The sequence below is a fragment of the Myxocyprinus asiaticus genome, chromosome 2, assembly GCF_019703515.2.
Source record: "Myxocyprinus asiaticus isolate MX2 ecotype Aquarium Trade chromosome 2, UBuf_Myxa_2, whole genome shotgun sequence".
NCBI lineage: Eukaryota > Metazoa > Chordata > Actinopteri > Cypriniformes > Catostomidae > Myxocyprinus > Myxocyprinus asiaticus.
Window position 1 is genome coordinate 61,445,958 of NC_059345.1, and position 21,899 is coordinate 61,467,856.

The 21,899-nt window shown below is 36.1% G+C and overlaps 2 protein-coding genes across 4 annotated transcripts in view; one reads left to right on the forward strand and one right to left on the reverse strand.

Annotated features, from left to right (window-relative positions):
• Positions 1 to 1,477: 1,477 nt before the first annotated feature.
• On the reverse strand, positions 1,478 to 21,068 carry LOC127453222 (myeloid-associated differentiation marker homolog). The gene is made up of 2 exons (XM_051719472.1): positions 20,947 to 21,068; positions 1,478 to 5,543 (listed from the first exon to the last, which is right to left on the reverse strand). The coding sequence occupies exon 2, from the start codon at positions 5,432 to 5,434 to the stop codon at positions 4,580 to 4,582; it is 855 nt and encodes a 284-aa protein (XP_051575432.1). The 5' UTR covers positions 5,435 to 5,543; positions 20,947 to 21,068; the 3' UTR covers positions 1,478 to 4,579.
• Positions 20,955 to 21,899, forward strand: part of arhgef11 (Rho guanine nucleotide exchange factor (GEF) 11) — a 121,359-nt gene continuing 120,414 nt past the window's right edge. For all 3 annotated transcript variants that reach the window (XR_007899297.1, XM_051718289.1, XM_051718296.1), the window contains exon 1: positions 20,955 to 21,078. The gene's annotated coding sequence lies outside the window, so the exon portion shown is untranslated. The remainder of the gene's footprint in view (positions 21,079 to 21,899) is intronic.

Here is a 21,899-nt window from a genome sequence, read left to right on the forward strand (position 1 = left end):
AACATATAACGTCTTGAGTGAGACTGTGAATACATATTGAAAAGTTCAATACAGTACATGTTCTATATGTAACATCTTTTTTTTTTTTTTTGTCAATACTTTTTATTTAAGGTGTTTGTGTGACCAATATAACTATAATTTCAAAAGGAAAGCAAACATTTTGTGAGCTTACCTGTTGTAATTTAACTGAGGTCCCGGCTGTGGGTGGATGTAAGGCGTGAGGAGCCACGTCCTGCAGGGATAGCCACTGTCCCCCACCAAGTGACATCCAGCTGGGACATGATGCCTCTCAAACAGCAGCCTGAGGCCACTCTCCTGTAGGATCCGGGAGTCATGTGTTGCACCTGGCCACTTGGTGACAATGTCCAGAATATTGTAGTTGGCATCAAAAACCACCTGGGTGTTAATGTTATGAATTTTTTTTTTCTGTTTAAAAATGCGTGTTCATCTTGTGATGGTGCAATGATTCGGACATGTGTCCCATCTATAGCACCAACTACACTGGATAGTCTAGCTATGGCCATGAATTGGGCTTTGTTTCTTTGTAGTTGACGAACATCAAGAGGAAACCATATGAATTGTTGGACAATGTGGGGTTTGGAGAGGGCATTTATTGTATGATGCAATATTCTACTGACGGATGGCTGAGATATACCTAGTTCTTCTGCGTTGCATAGCTGCATTTTTCCTGTGGCCAAGTAGCGTAGAGTTGTCAAAACCTTGACCTCTGGTGTTATTGGGTTGTTTCTATTTGTTGGTGAAGTGACTGCATCCCTGACTAGCTCTACTACACTCATTATACCCTCGCGATTAAGGCGATACCTTTTTAAAAGCTCATTATCATGAAATGTTTCTAAAATGTTTATGTTCCGAGGCGGATTGCCGGCAACAGCCATTATAGGATTGTTTGTGATTTGGTCTTAGTGACTTAGGAGTCCTCTTGACTACCCCTAACTTTTCACAGATTTAGGAGCTGGTTTTAGCGCTAAAACGCTTTGTGAGATACTCTTTGAGCAAAAATGTAGGTGTCCTCAAATAAGGATTGATTTTTAAGAGTTTTTCCTAAATCGGTAAGTTAGGAGCTACATTTAGCCTTAAGATGTTTTGTGAATACGGCCCCTGGGCCGTTTAAAAAAAATTAAAAATACCAGGAGAGCTGAGTCCTCTTTTGAAACCAGAATTGAGGTTACTTTCAGAATTTATTTTCTCCTCTCTTTGAATGCAACACTTTACAACCTTAACAGAACTTGCAACTTTGTGCAAGAATATGATTTCCTACACCATGTTCTCTCTCTGTCTGTTTTGTAAACATATGTAAAACTTTTGTATGTTTTTTTTTTTTTTGTGTGTGTGTGTATGGGTTTGTAAGAAATATTGTCTTCTGTATTGGCATATGTCATGAAATGAAAGGTTTTGTAATAAAAAAACATTTAACCCTTGTGCGTGTGGTGTTTATGGGTAAAAAATATCCCAAACACACGTGTATTATTTTTTTTTATTTGATTTTTTTAAAGATATGTAAAAACACTAATTTTACTGAAGTAAAAACAAAGTTGTGCATTTTTAAGAGGAGATTGTATGTTGTTTAGACCTTGTTTAGCTCTAAATTACACCATTCATTTTGAATAGAAAATATGCACATTTTATGTTATCTTCATTACAGTAAAAACCATTTCAGTAAATAGAGTGTCAGAATATCACAGATTGGGTCTTTGGTGACATCTGCTTGAATAATAATTAAAAAAAAAAAAAAAATACACAAAATAACTATGTCAAGTAGATGGCTTCAGTGCTCTAAGCACTAGCTGACCAATGTTGGAACAAACTTAATTTCTAGATATTATCACAAGTTATGCATTGGATATATATTTAGACATTATAAATCAAGGAACCCTTCAAGGCAATGGATTTCAATAAGGGTTCATAAGCTGCAAGAAAATAATGTTTAAAATACTGGTTAACACATCAGAATCAGAATTTATTTGTATTCAAAATATATTTGATCATATAAAATAAATCTAATGTATTTTGTTTGTTTTCTTTATTCTATGCAAACTTAGTAAATAAATCTTTTGGCAGAAACATAACTTCTGAAATTCTATTGTGATGCTATGTGCCATTGATAAAACTTACACTACCAGCCAAAAGGACTACTCACATTCACTCTCCTCCAAATTTTAGAATAATGTTTAAGTCATAAAAATTGGAAGTATGGGAGTTATGTGGTTTACCTATCTTATATTCTAGATTCTTCAAAGTAGCCATCCTTTGCCTAGTTAACAGTTCTGCACACTCAGCTTTCCTTCACTATCCGCTCCAACTCTCCATGTCTGAAGAAAAAACAATGCACGAAAATGGAGGTTCAGGACATCTGTCTAAGGACGTAAGTTTTACGGGAGATGGTAACTGATTTTAACTTGCTAACTGCATACGTATATTCATTTATGTTTATATCAATTACACGATTTATTATTCGATTTACTGAATTGAACATTACTTGGGGGATATAGTGTTTACCGTTCCTGTTGACAAAATGTTTAATAAATAAGTTTTTGGATAAAGTTACTTTAACAAGTTTACTAATATTCATGACTTTTTAGTACTGCATTCACACACTGCTGTAGTTTCAATGTTCCCTAAATGTGTGTGCCGCAGCTTTCTCTATCCTTATAAATAGTCCATGTATAATAATTCTGATTGACTATTCACGACCCCAGTTGGAGCAATGCCTAGTTGTTTCAACAGTTTCCACTGACCTTTTGTAGAGACAAATTATAGCTACTATCTTAAAAGCCACTTTTTGTACAAAGTAGTTACTGGTACTTAATACTGATTTGGATTTGTAGAACAGTATTTTACAGATTTGTTTGTCATTCAAATGTGGATTGGGCTGTTGCCCATCTGTCCAATTTCACTGTCTTACTATAAACGACATTAAAGAAGAATAAAATGATTTGGAAAAATGCTTATTATTGTAATAGTTGTTATAACTCCATGTTATTTTTGTGTTTAATAAATTATCTTGCATCCCCATCATTATTGAATCCTCATTCTATGTGTTTTTAGTTTACATTTTTGTTGTATGTCTACTATTTTGTCAAAGTTTACTTGGAATGTCCACTGAGGATAATTTTTTTTAATATAAAATGAATGAAAGGTCTTCTATTGAACTCATATTAGCCATATGACGGATTTCACCTCTTAAATGGATAGTTCACCCAAAAAATAAAATTCTCTCATCGTTGACTCACCCTTGTGCCATCCCAGATGTGTATGACTTTCTTTCTTCAGTAGAACACAGTTGAAGAAAAACAGAAGAATATCTCAGCTCACAAGGTCCTTAAAATGCAAGTGAATGGTGATTAGACCTTTGAATCTCCAAAAAGAACAGACAATCAACATAAAGAAACGATCGCTTTTGCTGTGAAAAAGATCTATATTTAAGTAGTTTTTACCGATAAATCATTGCTTCCAGTCAGCAGCCATATGCGCATTCACAACAGGACAAAGTTCACGTGGTCTCGTGACATATTCGCATTGGCATGTTATGGATGTAATCTCATGTTTTTCTCTCTGTTGAGACATCCAGGTTGAGAACACAAACGCCCCACTGAGAGTAAATAAACCAATAAAACCAACCAAGCTTCTGTACAGTGTTCCTCCTACTCAGTTGTAAACAGCGCTGCTCTTCTGGGTGTGTTGCATGTGCGTCTGTTCTCACGTGAACATGCCAACGCGAAAACGTCACATGCTTCTTCGCTTTAGAAGACATTAATTTAACCTGTGGAGTCGTATGGATGACGTTTATGCTGACTGTCTGTTCTTTTTGGAGATTCAAAGGTCTTATTACCATCCACTTGTATTTTAAGGACCTACTAAGCTAAGATATTTCAGAAGAAAAAGTTATACACATCTGGGATGGCATGAGGGTGAGTAAATGAGAATTTTTATTTTTGGGTGAACTAACCCTTTAAATGTATGCTGTTTGTGCATATTTATATTTGCTTGCTTACTGCATATTCAGTTTTTATGCACTAAAATAATTACAGGTAATCACACTTCTGCTGTCATTGACCCAAATTACACAACTAGCCAATACTATGATTTGTGAGATTTCACTTTAAAACAACACAAAAATGCCACAAATGGCATCACAATTTTTGAGAAAAGCCTAAGCAAATTCAGTCAATTTGGGCCTCAATTATCAGGGGAAAAAATGCTGTAAATTCATGGTGGTACTGATTAAACATAAGCCTTCAGATCAAAAGGCCTTTAAGATCATGAAAAACATAAATTCAGCCAAGTGTGTCCAACCTTATGACTGGTAGTGTATGTAACAAATAAGCTTCATGTTACATAAAACAGCACAAAAACGTACAGTAGTTTAACACAGCAATTTGGATTCAGCAGTGGTATGTACAGAAAACACATCTAAACATCACATTACATTTTCAATAATACAATCTTATTTAATGGACATATTCCTCATGCACCAGAAACTTGGAATGAAGGGCTATCCCCAACTCTTTACCTTTCAAAAACTTCTGTCAATGTTTGGAAAAGATGATAACTTGTTCACTCAGGCGGAGACAAATACCAGTCGGGCAGAATATGCCAGATCTGCCAGGTAGATAAGGAAGTTGAGAGCGGTGAGAACGGCCACAGCAACCAATTTATCCCAGTATGGCCTGCCGGAACTTCTGGAATAACGGCTGTCAAACTTGAACACTGGCCAAATAATAGTGGCAGTGAGGTACATGGCAACAGCCAGTAGGGCGTAGGCAGAAAGGAACTTTGCAAATGGGAAAGGAAGACACCCTGTACATTCCCCTATGCACAACACCACGATTGTGGCTGATATCACAAAACAGATGCAGTAGACAGCCATACACCATTTAAGAGCAGAGTGACTGTCATAAGAAATGGGGTCACTGATGAATATGAATATGACACTGGCCACAAAGGTTTCGCATACCTTCAGAAGGCCTGGAACTGTTGCCATGTATCCGGCCACTTCCCCTGGTCGTGCCCGTGATAGACTCACCTCTACCAGGTAAGCTAAGGTGGCCAGACAGGAAAACACAGAGGATGCAATTCTGTGGTCCCGGATCTCACCGAGGTACTGATTGCCCTTAAGGAAGTAGAGGGGGAAGATGATGGAAGCAGACAGGCAGAGAAGTGCAGCATAACAGGCAAATGTAATAGGGAAGTTGTTCCAGGACACAGGGACACGTGATTGTAGACCCATGAGCTCCACAAGTAAAACCACCACAGTGCCAGCAAAGCTAAATGCCCAGCAGAACACACTCCAGTCGCCCATACCACTAGAGAGGAAACCTCCATGGGAGGCCACACTAAACGCCACACATGTGAACACCAGAGCTGCCAAACGTGCCCACATGAGACGGGAGGGCTGCAAGACCACTAGTGGCATGATTGGAAGTGTATTCCGTCAGAGAACTTTCAGATGTAAAAGACGTACTTTTTTTTAAAATCCAATTGTATTGCTAAATGAGGGTGTGTTGTTTGTCATTCAGGTGAGTCTGCAAAAAAAAAAAAAAAAAGGAAAAAACAGTAATTACAGAGTTTATTATTGTTTATTATACTTTAGTTTATAAAGGAGAATAGGCATTATCTTGTCAACTGCAAAAATAATTTACTATGGTATTTTTAAATATGTACAACACTGCACTAACACTTGAATTTTTTTAATTAAGTGTTTAGAAACTGACAGCTCCTCAGCTCCCGTGGCTTAATGGGATAGAAAAGTGTCCAGTGGTTCCATACTTCAGAAATTCAGCAGATGCAGTAGAGATCGACTGATTATCATCACTGAAAATATTCATCCATAGTTTTTATCCTCAATTCAATGCATTTTTGTTATTTTTAGGTGTTCTAAATTGAAGCGTGGGCATTCAAAGAAAACAAGATTATATGGAACTTGCCCCATAAACACAAACATTGCATGAATAATAACAAATCATCATGTGAATATTAATTAAAAAAAAACTCATCTGGTAAAATATTTATATATTATGTATTATATATTACATATATATTATGTGTATATTACATATATACACTGATCATCCACAACATTAAAACCACCTGCTTAATATTGTGTATGTCCCCCTCATGCCGCCAAAACAGTGCCAACCCTCATCTCAAAATAGTATTCTGAGTTGCTATTCTTTTCACCACAATTATATAGAGCGGTTATCTGAGTTACCGTAGACTTTGTCAGTTCAAACCAGTCTGGCCATTCTCTGTTGACCTTCAACAGAACTGCCCCTCACTGGAGGTTTTTTGCTTTTGGCACCATTCAGAGTAAATTCTAGAAACTATTGTGTATGAAAATCCCAGGAGATCAGCAGTTACAGAAATACTCAAACCAGCCCATCTGGCACCAACAACCATGCCACGGTCCAAATCACTGAGATCACATTTTTTCCCCTATTCTGATGGTTGATCTGAACATTAACTGAAGCTCCTGACCCGTATCTGCATGATTTTATGCACTGCACTGCTGCTACATGATTGGCTGATTAGATAATCGCATGGATGATTGTTGTTATCAGACGGGCTGGTTTGAGGATTTCTGTATCTGCTGATCTCCTGGGATTTTCACACACAACATTCTCTAGAATTTACTCTGAATGGTGCCAAAAACAAAAAACCTCTGGTGAGGGGCAGTTGATGAGAGAGGTCAACAGAGAATGGCCAGACTGGTTAGAACTGAAAAAGTCTATGGTAACTCAGATAACCACTCTGTGCAATTGTGGTGAAAAGAATATAATCTTAAAATGCTATTTTGATATGCGGGTTGCCGCTGTTTTGGCAGCACAAGGGGGACCTACACAATATTAGGCAGGTGGTTTTTATGTTTTGGCTGATCGGTGTAAATAGTATATGGACTAATGCATGATTGTTAATACTAGATGTTATAAAAAAACCAAGCACACATATGAAGCATAGACATTATTGGATGTATATATATATAAACATTATTTTAATAGAAAAGAAATTATGACAAGCAATTACTGATTATTTATTATTGATAAATGATAATCTGGTGTTGATGAACTAATGCTAATACAGTATTTATTATCCTACGTTGACTTTTTACTGTTTCTATTATAATTAGAGCGGTCAAAATTAACGCATTAACACATGCGATTAATTTAAAATGTTTAATGTGTTAAAGGTTCTGCAAGCAATTTTTTTTTTCATGGAAAAGTATGCAAAAAAATGTCCCACTCCCTAAATGATATTAATGAAATAAGTGTTGTGAGATATCTCACCTGTATCTTTGACAGCTTTAGACTTTCCCCGGGCAGCGGCAGTGTTCATTTTTTCAGACATTTTTGTTTTAGTCATAGTTTTAGTCTTTTGATGAAAATGTCCTTTAAAATTAGTCAATATTTCGTCATCTCATATTCAATAGTTTTAGTCAGTTTAAGTCTGGTGAAAGTGACATAATTTTACAAAAAATAAAATATTTTAGTTGATGACAATGTGCAAAATGGACAAAAAAATGTGTAACAGACCAAACTTTAATCAAATATTCAAACATTGACGAAAAAATTATAAACATTTTCTAACATAAAAATGTATCAAATATATAACTATACTAGCCTACTGTCATTGAGCTCCTAAAATAATAATGAATAGTAGCTACTTTTTAGAAATTAGCCTACTGTACTCTGAATTCTTCATGCTTTAGAGACTTATTAATTTTCATTGAAAGGATATTACATTGCCTGTAGCATGTTTCTTACGGAAACAGTGTATTTCACAACGCAAGTTACGCAACGCGAATTACGCATATTCTGACTAGTGCTTCATTTAGTTCAAGTTCACCTGTTCATTCGCTTCACTGTGCAGATGTAAGTTGTATCAGAGGTGGGTAGAGTAGCCAAAAACTGTACTCAAGTAAAAGTACAATTACTTCAAAAAAAGAATTATTCAAGTAGAAGTAAAAGTACTAACATAAATAATTACTTGAGTAAAAGTAAGAAAGTATCCAATTAAAAGAATACTCAAGTAGTGTGTAACTTGTTACTTTCACAAATGACATAATAGACATTTACTCCCCTATATTCCATTACATAATACACATTTAACATGTATTACAGAATTAGTATTATTATTAATGGAAATTCTGTCATCATTCACCATCATGTTGTTCCAAACCCATATGACTTTCTTTCTTCCATGCAACACAATAAGGAGATATTAGACAGAATGTTTGCCTGAGTCACTATTTACTTTCAGTGAATGTTTTTTTTCTATATATTTTGAAAGTGAATGGTGAGTGAGACTGTCAGTCCCTAACATTCTGACTAACATATTTTGTGTTCCACATAATGCATAGCGTCACACTGGTTTAGAACAACATGAGGATAGGGAAATGATGACAGAATATTAAATTATGGCTGAGCTATCACTTTAAAGGTGTAGTTCACCCAAAAATGAAAATTCTCTCATCATTTACTCACCCTCATGCCATCCCAGATGTGTATGACTTCCTTTCTTCTGCAGAACACAAATTCAGATTTTTAAAAGAATATTTTAGCTCTGTAGGCCAAAATTTTGATGCTTCAAAAAGCACATAAAGGCAGCATAAAAGTAATCCATAAGACTCTAGTGGTTAAATCCATGTATTCAGAAGTGATATGATAGGTGTGGGTGAGAAACAGATCAATATTTGTCATTTTTTGCTAGACAGCAGGGGGTGATATGCAGTGAAGAATGTGAATCACCAAAAACACAAGAAGAATGTGAAAGTGATCTGCTCCTCTGTTTCTCATCCACACCTCTCACATCACTTCTGAATACACTGATTTAACCACTAAAGTCTTATAGATTACTTTTATGCTGACTTATGTGATTTTGTTTAGCTTTAAAATGTTGCCACCCATTCACTTGCATTGTATGGACCTACAGAGCTGAGAAATTCTTCTAAAAATCTTCATCTTCAAGTCACACACATCTGGGGTGGCAAGAGGGTGAGTAAATAATGAGAATTGTAATTTTGGGTGAACTATCCCTTTAAGGCCTCTTGTCAGATCTGGATGAATTTGTCAATAAGAAGAGAGGTTTGGAAACATTTCTAGTAATTATTACAGTGAAAATGTGAAAAATGTACCACAAGGACATTATATATAATGCTGAAATATAAACCAAAGCAAGATCATGCTTTATTAATGCCTTCTTTCGCTATTTCATAGCTTTTAAAGTCCTGTGCGGATTCTTATTTCAGCGTAGTTACAGTTTTCATTGTCATAAGTATTTAGACAATTAGTTCTGTACAGCAGTACCGCCGCTCTCTAAATGCAGAGTACGCAGCCTACGTAGGGCACCAACTCCAGTCACAGAACACTCGCTGTGTCTGAAACCACCCCCTATCCACTATATAGTGCACTATTTCGAGTGTCCGCTATTTTGTAGGAGTGTCTGAATTCTGAGTGAGCCACTCGTTCCCTACTTTTGTTCACTCATTCTTACCCACAATGCACTCTAATTTCAAGTGTACATTTGATGTAGACTGGACAGTGGTTAATCTCCCACAATCCACCACGGAAAATACGTACGAGCTGGGAGTTTACTGCTTCCTACACTCCTGCAATGTTTTATTTCATGCTGAATGCAGTAAATTACTCTTTGACAAATCATTACTTGATTAAAAAAACATAATAACATATAGAGAGGCAAAACATAGATACATTTTAAAATTTACTCATTTGATAAAATTTGCTTACTCTTTATATTAACACACAGTATATATTAAAAATGACAAACTGAATGAAGATTTATTGTATTAATATATTATTTAATAAGAATAACAAGTAAGGCCCAAGTATTTTAAAATTTCATATGTGGCCTTGTTTCTGCGACAGCCCCAGAGCTCCGTCACTCACGTCCGAATTCACTCATTTCGTTCACTTACTGTTGAGATATAGTGCACTAACTGCCATTCACTATATAGGAAATAGTGAATGAGTGGACGATTGCAGACACAGCAACTCTCTTCACCATACGATTGCCTCGCGGCCGCACATCTCACACGCCCCGCGCATATGGAAAGCCAAGAGGGTCAGAATTCACGTGTTTTGTATCGCCGTATTAAGCTTTTAAACGCCGTTTTCTAAACGCCGTACGCCGTCACGCGTTAAGTTAACGCGCGTTATTTTAGCGCCTCACGTAACTTAATTAACGCATTCATTTGCTCATGTACATAACTCCTCCTCTATCGCGTTTGAGGTATCTACGGCAAGTCGAAGTATTCAAATAATTAACGGCAACTATATATTTTGTTTCACAGTGCAAACGCACATTAAATGACTGCACCCGACTTTTGTTGACACATAATCCACGACCTGATGTCCTTCTGTCATCACTTAATAGGTAAGGATTTTGTCTCCACTGTCCAAAACTGTTTATTCAACTACTCACACAGAATTTGACTCATGATTTGAGTTCAGGATTAACAGCTAGGTGACTTAACTAAACTGGCTATTGGTTTTCACAAACTTTGCAAGCTAACTAAAATAGCAAATTCTTTCAAAACGTGAAAAAAAAAAACATTCTTAGTGATTCCAAACTCCTGAAAAGTTGAGTATATGTGTGTGTGTGTGTGTGTGTGTTGCAAGTATTGGAAAAGCATTGATGTACTCATTCTCATAACTATTTTTTACATTTTCAGAATTGAAACCATGCATAGGAGTCTGGAGTGGGCAAGGGGGAGACTTCTAAATGTTCTGGCTGCAGATTAAATAATCCATGGGAAACAGAGTTTATTCAGATGGTTCAGAATTTAGACAAGAGAACACATGAAGGAAAATGTCATCACACTGAAATGAAACACATTCAAAGATTAAAGTAAAAATGCTTTTCTTGTTGAGGTTGTTCTTAACAGTAATTATTGAGACAATCATATTATCATTCAAAAATCATATAGTTCATGGAATAATTGTTTAGTTTGCTTTGCTACTTACTCAATAGTCTAAAACAAAGCATGGCAGAATAATATTTCTTCAGACGGATCTGGGTATCGACCACCATTGGTTAGTGGATCACAAGGTGCACCATCTTTACTACATGCACACATTTTAGGTTAACAATTTTTTGTCAGTAAAAAAATATTTATACAACAGCTAGTTCCGGTCCTCTAATCTGATTCACACTTGAATATTTAGTTTTTGCATCACATAAAACTGAAATGAGTAATTCAATGTACAGTAAAGCAATTCAATTTTTTATTTGGCAAGCTTATTTGTCATGTGTGTGGGGGTCTGGGTTACAAGAAAGTGAGAAGTACCTTGTAGTATCAAACTTTTTTTTCTAGACTACTGCTTTGACTATAGTCAAAATTAATTTAAGAAGTATTTTTCCAGAAGTACTAAACATTTTATTTACAGTCAATAGCATACATTTACACACCTCTTTCATAATTTATATAAATATTAGATATATGAGATAACATTTTAATGTACTGTAGTAATGCCCTTTATAAGCTGCATAATAGATATGTACATAAATCCCACAAATACATATTAGACAGGGAAAGAATAGAGGAGACAGGAAATGACAGGGGAGAAGAGTGGGCATGGGATCAGGAAAGGACCTCATGAGCTGGGATTTGAACTCGGGTCACCTGTGATTCATCTGCACCATGTTGGAGCATTGCCCACAAGGCTACAGCTCAGATGATGTCCACTTGTTTTTTAATGTAGTGTGTTACCTTATTGAGAATCAATGAATGTTTGCACCTTTTGAAATAGTTATGTTTCAGTGCCTTAATTGTCTTTAGTAGACAAGTAATTTTTGAGAAGAGTTTGCAGAAGGTGCTGGGAAACCAAAGAATATGCAGTACCTTATGGATTTTTGTGGGCAGATTCAATGCTCAGGACAAATCAGGGACTCATACACAACTATCTTAAAAGACACAAACAGTCACTAATCATTGAGGAAGCAACACACAAAATTAAGAATCAAAGGGATATAAACCTTTGAACAGGATAATTTGTGTAAATGCAGTTTTTTTTTTTTTTTTTTTTTTTATATATATATATATATATATATATATATATATATATATATATATATATATATATATATATATATATACAGGTAAATATCTGTCAATGCTTCATCAGGGCAGTAATAAGCAAAATGCAAATTTTAAGATTGCCCTTTTTAAATGATTTTACAAGAGAAATGTAAACTTTAGTTTTTTAAATTTTATGTGATGCAAAAACTAAATATCCAAGTGTGTGAATCAGATTAGAGGACCGGAACTAGCTGTTGTATAAATATTTTTTTACTTACAAAAAAATGTTAACCTAAAATGTGTGGATATTGTAAAATGAAAATTAATTCATTTTATTAAACTCAAAAATATGACTTAACATGACTGAATCAGCCTCAATACATTGTTACACCAACAGAACACATTTTATGGGTTAGATCATGAATAAAGAGCAAGTAAACATTGCAGATTTCCACTTTTTACAGTGAATGTAATACAATCACAACTTACCCTAATCATCTTTTGATTGTAGATAAAGATGTGTGGAGAATATCTGCTATCTGTGGTACTGTAAAACTGCAAGACATCTGAAATGACAGCTGACTCCGAGTAATGGAATAAGATGGTGCACCTTGAGATCCACTAACCAATGGCGGTCGATACCCAGATCCGTCTGAAGAAATATTATTCTGCCATGCTTTGTTTTAGACTATTGAGTAAGTAGCAAAGTAAACAATTATTCCATGAACTATATGATTTTTGAATGATATTATGATTGTCTCAATAATTACTATTCAGAACAACCTCAACAAGAAAAGCATTTTTATTTTAATCTTTGAATGAGTTTCATTTCAATGTGATGACATTTTCCTTCGTGTGTTCTCTTGTCTAAATTCTGAACCATCTGAATAAACTCTGTTTTCCCATGGATTATTTAATCTGCAGCCTGAGCATTTAGAAGTCTCCCCCTTGCCCACTCCAGACTCCTATGCATGGTTTCAATTCTGAAAATGAAAAAATAGTTATGAGAATGAGTACATCAGTGCTTTTCCAATACTTGCAACACACACACACACACACACACACAACTTTTCAGGAGTTTGGAATCACTAAGAATGTTTTTTCACGTTTTGAAAGAATTTGCTATTTTAGTTAGCTTGCAAAGTTTGTGAAAACAAATAGCCAGTTTAGTTAGTCACCTAGCTGTTAAACCTGAACTCAAACCCTGAGTCAAATTCTGTGTGAGTAGTTGAATAAACAGTTTTGGACAGCGGAGACAAAATCCTTACCTATTAAGTGATGACAGAAGTACATCAGGTCGTGGATTATGTGTCAACAAAAGTCGGGTGCAGTCATTTAATGTGCGTTTGCACTGTGAAACAAAATAAATCGTTGCCGTTAATTATTTGAATCCTCCGACTTGCCGTAGATACCTCAAACGCGATAGATGAGGAGTTATATACATGAGCAAATGAATGCGCTAATTAAGTTACGTGAGGCGCTAAAATAACGCGCGTTAACTTAACGCGTGACGGCGTACGGCGTTTCAAAACATAATACGGTGAATTCTGACCCTCTTTGCTTTCCATACGCGCACCTCACTGTGCACGCGCAGAAATGCTGTTTCTTCAAGCTCCAGTTGTCGATCACGCGAATGGCAGTGAAGTTACACTTAACTTGGATGTTTACATGGATTTATACAGTTCATCCGCCTGAAGTAGCTGCGATAGTTTCCAGTACCCCCGCGAGGGCGCGGAGTAAATGCATAAGTACTGCTTATTACATGCGGGACGCGGGACAAAGCGCACTGATATATTGCTGCACTGATTTAAAAATGTACACTTAAAAACTTATGTCATAAGAGCTGATGTCATTACATTATCACCCTGAAAATGACCATCTCATTACACCGTACAGTCTGTGACACGACTCAGCGCGCGCAGCTGTGTGAACTTCCCCTCTCTAAAAGTCCCATTCAATAATCTCTCAATAAATTACACATTAATTAAAATTAAACCCAGTAATGTAACGCCACACATTGTAAAGAAGTAAAAGTAAAGAAAATTAATTAGAAATATACTTGAGTGAGAGTAAAAAGTACCCACTTTTAAACCTACTCTAAAAGTATTTTTTTTAAATGTAACAGGGTAAATGTAGTGTGTAACTACCCACCTCTGGTTGTTATATTACGTATATGTTGTGAATATAGGCTACTATAGTGATTAAAATAATGTATAAATAGGATGCATTTGAATGAGGTATTTACCCCGTTGTGAAGCGGTCCATTTTGCCTGTGTTCAACTCACGTAGCTCAAGAGGAGAAATTCCCAATTATTAATGGGTTAGATGTATCTATATCCAGGGTTGGGGAGTAACGGAATACATGTAACAGGATTACGTATTTCAAACACAAAATATAAGTAACTGTATTCCACTACAGTTACCATTTAAATCATTGGTAATTAGAATACAGTTACATTCAAAAAGTATTTTGATTACTGAAGAGATTACTTTGCATTTTATTGTCATGTGTTTCATTTAATATTTAGTCCTTTCAGATGGAAAACATTTATACATATAAATGATGCGACCTAAAGAGTGTTTGAGCAGCAGTGAAACACTTTCTTATGATGTGTTACATTCATATGAGCAGACAGAGAAGTAAGTTTGAAGTAAGTTTGGAGCAGAAGAAATAAAAATAAACCTTGTGTAAATTGTCAGCTTTACACTAAACTAAAATGCTATTTCTAGCCATTTTACATGCACATGTTACCAGGCACGATCATGTTTTTTTATCAAGAAAATTCACATTGGGGGGGCCTGGGTAGCTCAGCGAGTAAAGACGCTGACTACCACCCCTTGAGTTGCGAGTTCGAATCCAGGGCATGCTGAGTGACTTCATCCAGGTCTCCTAAGCAACCAAATTGGTCTGGTTGCTAGGGAGGGTCGAGTTACATGGGGTAACCTCCTCGTGATCACCATAATGTGGTTCTCGCTCTTGGTGGGGCGCATGTTGAGTTGTGCGTGGATGCCACGGAGAATAGCGCGAAGCCTCCACAAGCGCTATGTCTCCGCGGTAACGCGCTCAACAAGCCACGTGATAAGATGCGCGGATTGACAGTCTCAGATGCAGAGGCAACTGAGATTTGTCCTCTGCCACCCAGATTGAGGCGAGTCACTACGCCACCATGAGTACTTAGAGCGCATTGGGAATTGGGCACTCCAAATTGGGGAGAAAAAAGGGAGAGAAAAAAAGAAGAAAAAAGAAAATTCAGGTTGGATCATAATTTCATTTTTTCTAGTAAGACCTTTGATATTAGGGCAAAAATCTTTTTCTTGATAATAATTTTTGTATTGTTTTCCTGTAAAAATATAAAAAAATCCTTAAAAAGAGATCAATTTGATTTATCTTGTTTTAGAAACAACACTGCATATGATAATTAGGTTTTTCAGAGAATGTATTTTTAACATGTGTTATTTTAAGTTTTTATAGTCAAAACAAGTGAAAAAAAATCTACCAGTGCTGAAGAAGTAATCCAAATTATTTAGAATATGTTACTGACCTTGAGTAATCTAACGGAAAATGTTACAAATTACATTTTACAGCACGTATTCTGTAATCTGTAATAGAATACATTTCAAAAGTAACCCTCCCAACCCTGTCTGTATCTAATATCTTCTTCTATATACAGATTCTATAGATGTTTCTTCTCCTTTTCATATATAGCACTGTTAATATCTTGCAGTATAATTTTTATCTCGTCATATTTTCGTCAATAGTATGTTTTAATAAAATAGTTTAATTATCGTCATGATGTGCCTTTTTCGTCTCGTCTTTGTTATCGTTGACGAAATCAAAAAACCCTTCGTCAACGAACGTTTTCGTCAGTGAATTAGTTGATGAGATTAACACTGGGCCGCGGTCTCTGATGCTGTCTGCCTGTCAATCATCTTGTGCATTTTCATAGTATTATACAGGTGCATCTCAATAAATTAGAATGTCGTGGAAAAGTTCATTTATTTCAGTAATTCAACTCAAATTGTGAAACTCGTGTATTAAATAAATTCAATGCACACAGACTGAAGTAGTTTAAGTCTTTGGTTCTTTTAATTGTGATGATTTTGGCTCACATTTAACAAAAACCCACCAATTCACTATCTCAAAAAATTAGAATATGGTGACATGCCAATCAGCTAATCAACCCAAAACACCTGCAAAGGTTTCCTGAGCCTTCAAAATGGTCTCTCAGTTTGGTTCACTAGGCTACACAATCATGGGGAAGACTGCTGATCTGACAGTTGTCCAGAATACAATCATTTACACCCTTCACAAGGAGGGTAAGCCACAAACATTCATTGCCAAAGAAGCTGGCTGTTCACAGAGTGCTGTATCCAAGCATGTTAACAGAAAGTTGAGTGGAAGGAAAAAGTGTGGAAGAAAAAGATGCACAACCAACCAAGAGAACCGCAGCCTTTCGATTGTCAAGCAAAATCGATTCAAGAATTTGGGTGAACTTCACAAGGAATGGACTGAGGCTGGGGTCAAGGCATCAAGAGCCACCACACACAGACATGTCAAGGAATTTGGCTACAGTTGTCATATTCCTCTTGTTAAGCCACTCCTGAACCACAGACAACGTCAGAGGCGTCTTACCTGGGTTGAGGAGAAGAAGAACTGGACTGTTGCCCAGTGGTCCAAAGTCCTCTTTTCAGATGAGAGCAAGTTTTGTATTTCATTTGGAAACCAAGGTCCTAGAGTCTGGAGGAAGGGTGGAGAAGCTCATAGCCCAAGTTGCTTGAAGTCCAGTGTTAAGTTTCCACAGTCTGTGATGATTTGGGGTGCAATGTCATCTGCTGGTGTTGGTCCACTGTGTTTTTTTGAAAACCAAAGTCACTGCACCCGTTTACCAAGAAATTTTGGAGCACTTCATGCTTCCTTCTGCTGACCAGCTTTTTAAAGATGCTGATTTCATTTTCCAGCAGGATTTGGCACCTGCCCACACTGCCAAAAGCACCAAAAGTTGGTTAAATGACCATGGTGTTGGTGTGCTTGACTGGCCAGCAAACTCACCAGACCTGAACCCCATAGAGAATCTATGGGGTATTGTCAAGAGGAAAATGAGAAACAAGAGACCAAAAAATGCAGATGAGCTGAAGGCCACTGTCAAAGAAACCTGGGCTTCCATACCACCTCAGCAGTGCCACAAACTGATCACCTCCATGCCACGCCGAATTGAGGCAGTAATTAAAGCAAAAGGAGCCCCTACCAAGTATTAAGTACATATACAGTAAATGAACATACTTTCCAGAAGGCCAACAATTCACTAAAAATGTTTTTTTTATTGGTCTTATGATGTATTCTAATTTTTTGAGATAGTGAATTGGTGGGTTTTTGTTAAATGTGAGCCAAAATCATCACAATTAAAAGAACCAAAGACTTAAACTACTTCAGTCTGTGTGCACTGAATTTATTTAATACACGAGTTTCACAATTTGAGTTGAATTACTGAAATAAATGAACTTTTCCACGACATTCTAATTTATTGAGATGCACCTGTAGTTGCAGCGAATTGTTGAGGCTTAATGCCATTTTTATGCCATGTTGTATAACATTTTATGCCATTTTTATAACAGCTGTCAGTTGTGGGTGCTATTTTGCTGCTGTTGTTTTTGACAACCTCTTCTGATCATATTGGTCTCAATAAAACTCCTTTGGGCTAATCCAACGGCTCAGTTTATGGAAATTCTAGATTGGCTAAAATCGCTTACAGCACCTTTAATTTTTCTTAAACGCAATTAACACATTTTCCAATTTTCACATTGGATATTGACATTTTATTCAGCCCCGTGTGAGTTCTAAACACTGGTTGGAATAGGGCGGAACCTTAGCGATGTGTCCGGGGTCATTACACACACACTACAATATACACACACACAACAGCAATTCCATGTCAGTGATCAAGTGATGGGGAAAGGACATCTTACAAAACAAACACAGACTTGTGACAAAACTAAACTACCTCTGTGGTCTCACCCATCACCAGCAGCTCGCAAATCTCTCACTGCTTCATCTCAACCGACTCTGTTTAAAATATTTAATCTAATACACTGGCTAGCACCAGATATTTGTCAGTGTAGAAACACACATATTCACGTGGCCCTATGAGAAATGCAGCGCATTCTGAGAGGTGCGGAAACTAAGCGCCTCGAGAAACAGCTCCAGAACAACTTGGATCCTGATGCCTAAGTCAAATAGAGGATGGAGTTCCTCTTCAAATTAGTGAGTAGATGTTAGCTGGAATGAGGCCCTCCATTCATTTATAAATCTGTCAGTCTGTAGATGGCACTGCATGATTGCTTTCCATTTATTTACCATATTGACAAGTGTCAAGTTGGTGATCAGAACAATTATAAAGCATCGATAATAAAAAACTGTTTTAAGATATTAGGAAGGGCTCATCTGTGTACAGGAACATTGTCAGCAAAAAATATATATGATAATATGTATATGAAATCAGGGCTCGATATTAAGCATTGTCATGTGCTTGTCCTCTGGACAAGTAAATTGGTCATACAATTGTACGAGTAAAAAAAGGACATTTAATATACATGCTCAAGTAACATGACAAAGTTTATGTTGTATATTTTTCTAAAATTATGACCGATGACCAACCTAATAGTGTACCTATGCAATCAACTCAGTTCTCTGCGACAGAAATGTAAACTGCACTGGGTAGGGGAGGAGGCTATTGTCATATGATAATTATTTTATGTTATGTATGGTAGTCAAATAAAGAAAAGCCTCCAACGGCACCATTAACAGAAGGGATGCTCACACTTCTATGGAATGAGATCTACTTTTTCATCATGTTATTGCAGCAAGATCTACCATGTACAATATAGGCTATACGTTATCACAATACCAAAATTTAAGTAGTCTGTAGAATTTTGAAATTTGTCGATTCTCAATACCAGCTTTAAAACCCCAACAAATAATAACACTAACTAATATGTTAATTATGGAAGAATGTTTTCAAGTTCTTAATTATTCATGACTAGTAGATAGTCAGTAATAAAATAACAATATAAAACAGCAATGAGTAGAAATAGATTAAAAATAACAGAACCAAAAAATTCAAATTCAGTGCTTTTTAACAGCTTTAAAAAATTTTAAAAGCAGTAGGCTATCAAGCATTCAAGTAAACATTCAGAATGAAATGCAACAAAACTACTACTGGTATTTACTGTATGATTATAATACATTAATACTTTTTAAAGCTACTAAAGTTACCCATTCAAGAGCAGTGAGTGTTTTCTCATTTCTTGTTATGGTTGTTTGATTATTATAATGACACACTAGACGGCAGCAGGTCTATTAGCTTACATTTATACTTACAAGTCCGACATTTTAATACAAATCCGCTTTTTTCTCCGCTGTTTACATTCACTTTAGACATCACTCTCTGTGTTTACATGAATACCTCACCAAGACTTTTGAAGTGTATTTGACCATTCAGCACACACCTACGCTGCCTGTCAATCAAACAGGGTGCAGCTGTTACTAGATCGCTAGAGAATTATAAAATTACGTGCTCTGGATTACTTTCAATAGCAGAATAAGAATATGAACTTTCTAATAAGTGACACAGGCCTAGCATATCACAAATATAGCTGGTTATTTTTTTATTTTTTTTTTGTTATTGCCGTTTTAATCAACCTGCTTATCCGGTTGGTTAAGTAAAATTCTCTTTCACTTGCCCCTTCAAAAAAAAAATTCAAACTTTTGCCGGACAAGTGTTAATGTTGACCCCTGGATATTGAAGCCTACTGCAGTCATTTAAGACTATTGATTTCCTCACGAACCGCCACTAATTATATGGTATTTTTCTCTGTATTTCTTAAAAAAATAAAAGTGTGATAATTTTCTTTATTTTGTTCTATTTTCTAGCAGGGTAAAATGGTGTAATATTATTTTCAGGTATGGTATGTTTTTTAGGGTGATGCAGGTCATTTTAGAACACAACCACTCATTTTAACTGCGTTACATATTTAGAGTTAAATTATAAATGTGTGGCCGTTCATATATTTAAAATGTCCCCTATGTACTTCATCCTCACGCTGACACTGTGTGAAAGAACATGGGGGTGAGTAAATTATGACATAATCTTCAAATATGCAGAAACATCTGACAACACTGGAATAATAAATTGTGGTTCTTTACCTCAGATTACGCTAAAAAAAAAAAAAAAAAAAAAAAAAAAGCAATTTTTCCGGTTTGTCAAACTAATGCGCATGCAAGTAGTGGAGTTGATTGACAGATGATGTCTGTATCTAACATGTGATTGGCTCTTTTACCTGTAGGGCGGGACTTCCTATCTACATCCGTTGACCGTTCCAATTTCTCCCAATTATTTTAATAGAAATATTGCTAAATTATCTCTGGTTACAGTATCAAACCTCACGGCTTTGAACGTGATCATCTTTCTCTTTCGTTCGACCAGAATGTGGTGAAGGGTGTGGTTAGTGAGATGGGTTGACATCAAAGAGCTCTAAAATGTGGTTAAGATGGTTGTAATAGCATTGATGAACGTGGGGTTCGTTGTAGAATGTAATGTTTCGCTTTTAGCGATGCGATCTCTGATCTTCTAAAACGCGTAAATAGAATTGTTGCAACTGTTATAAGGTTCAGTAATAAATGTTCAAAAAGTCTGTAACATACGCAGAGATATAAAAAACAAAGCCCAAATATAAAGTACAAACGCGTTTAAATCCATATTTTATGCGATGTTGAAAAAGGAGCATTCCTCAGGCTGAAGTGTCCTGTCTAAAAACAAACCGCCGAATCCTTCTTAATCACTGAATCAAGCGCAAATTCAACGCACATCAGTGGGGGAAAACAACTTATAAAAACCTACCTTATACAGAGCTTACGCTTTATTTCTGTATTAATCACAAAGGAGAAAAGAGATCATCTCCATTGACGCTGCCCAGATGTTCTCTTCCTTAACGGAACTTCAGTCCTCCACGCCCATTTTCTTCCAAATTAGGTAATGCCTTTCTCTTACCATTTGACCCCCTAGTCTATAAACAAGAGTCACTCTATATTCCAAGCTTTCTGGGACCATACAGCAGCTATGTATTGTATGAACTACTTTTATGATATTTTAATAATAATTTTTCACTCTCTCTCTTTGGACCTTGAGAGCAGTGGTCAATATATTAAAAAAAAAAATTGTATGGAAATGAGCAGTGTTACGATTTTTGAAGAACGTGTTATGAGTCTACTTCTTATAATAAGAAGCTCATTTTTGTGTAATTTCTTTTTGTTAGCCAGCTGACACAGTCATGTCATTTTACAGATACGTCAGTGATGAAAATAAATTCAAATTATACTCGTCTTTTCTTTGGGACAGCACAAAAAAGGAAGAAAAGATGGCTGAAACAGAAAAATTGCTAGCAATTGTACTGTAACGAGGCAGGCGAGGAATGAGGATCTAAACGCAGCTTTAATGAAACAAAAGATAAACAAAATACTCAGAATATAAAGAAACAAAACACAGGAACAAAACACAGGGAACCAAGTACAGAGCATAACAACACATGCAAAGACTGACAAAGAAACCAGGAGAAACAAGGGCTTAAATACACAAGAGAAAACAAGGGAACGAGGAACACCTGGGGAAACAATCAGGGTAAACCAATCATAAAATGAAACTACAAAAGGACTACAAAACTAACACAGGAAACAGGAATGGGGAACTAAACAAGAATTTCAACATAAAAGTCTAGTCACAAACGGAATACGTGACAGAGCTCCCCTTTAAGGAGTGGATTCCAGACACTCCACAAAAATAAAATTGTCCATAGG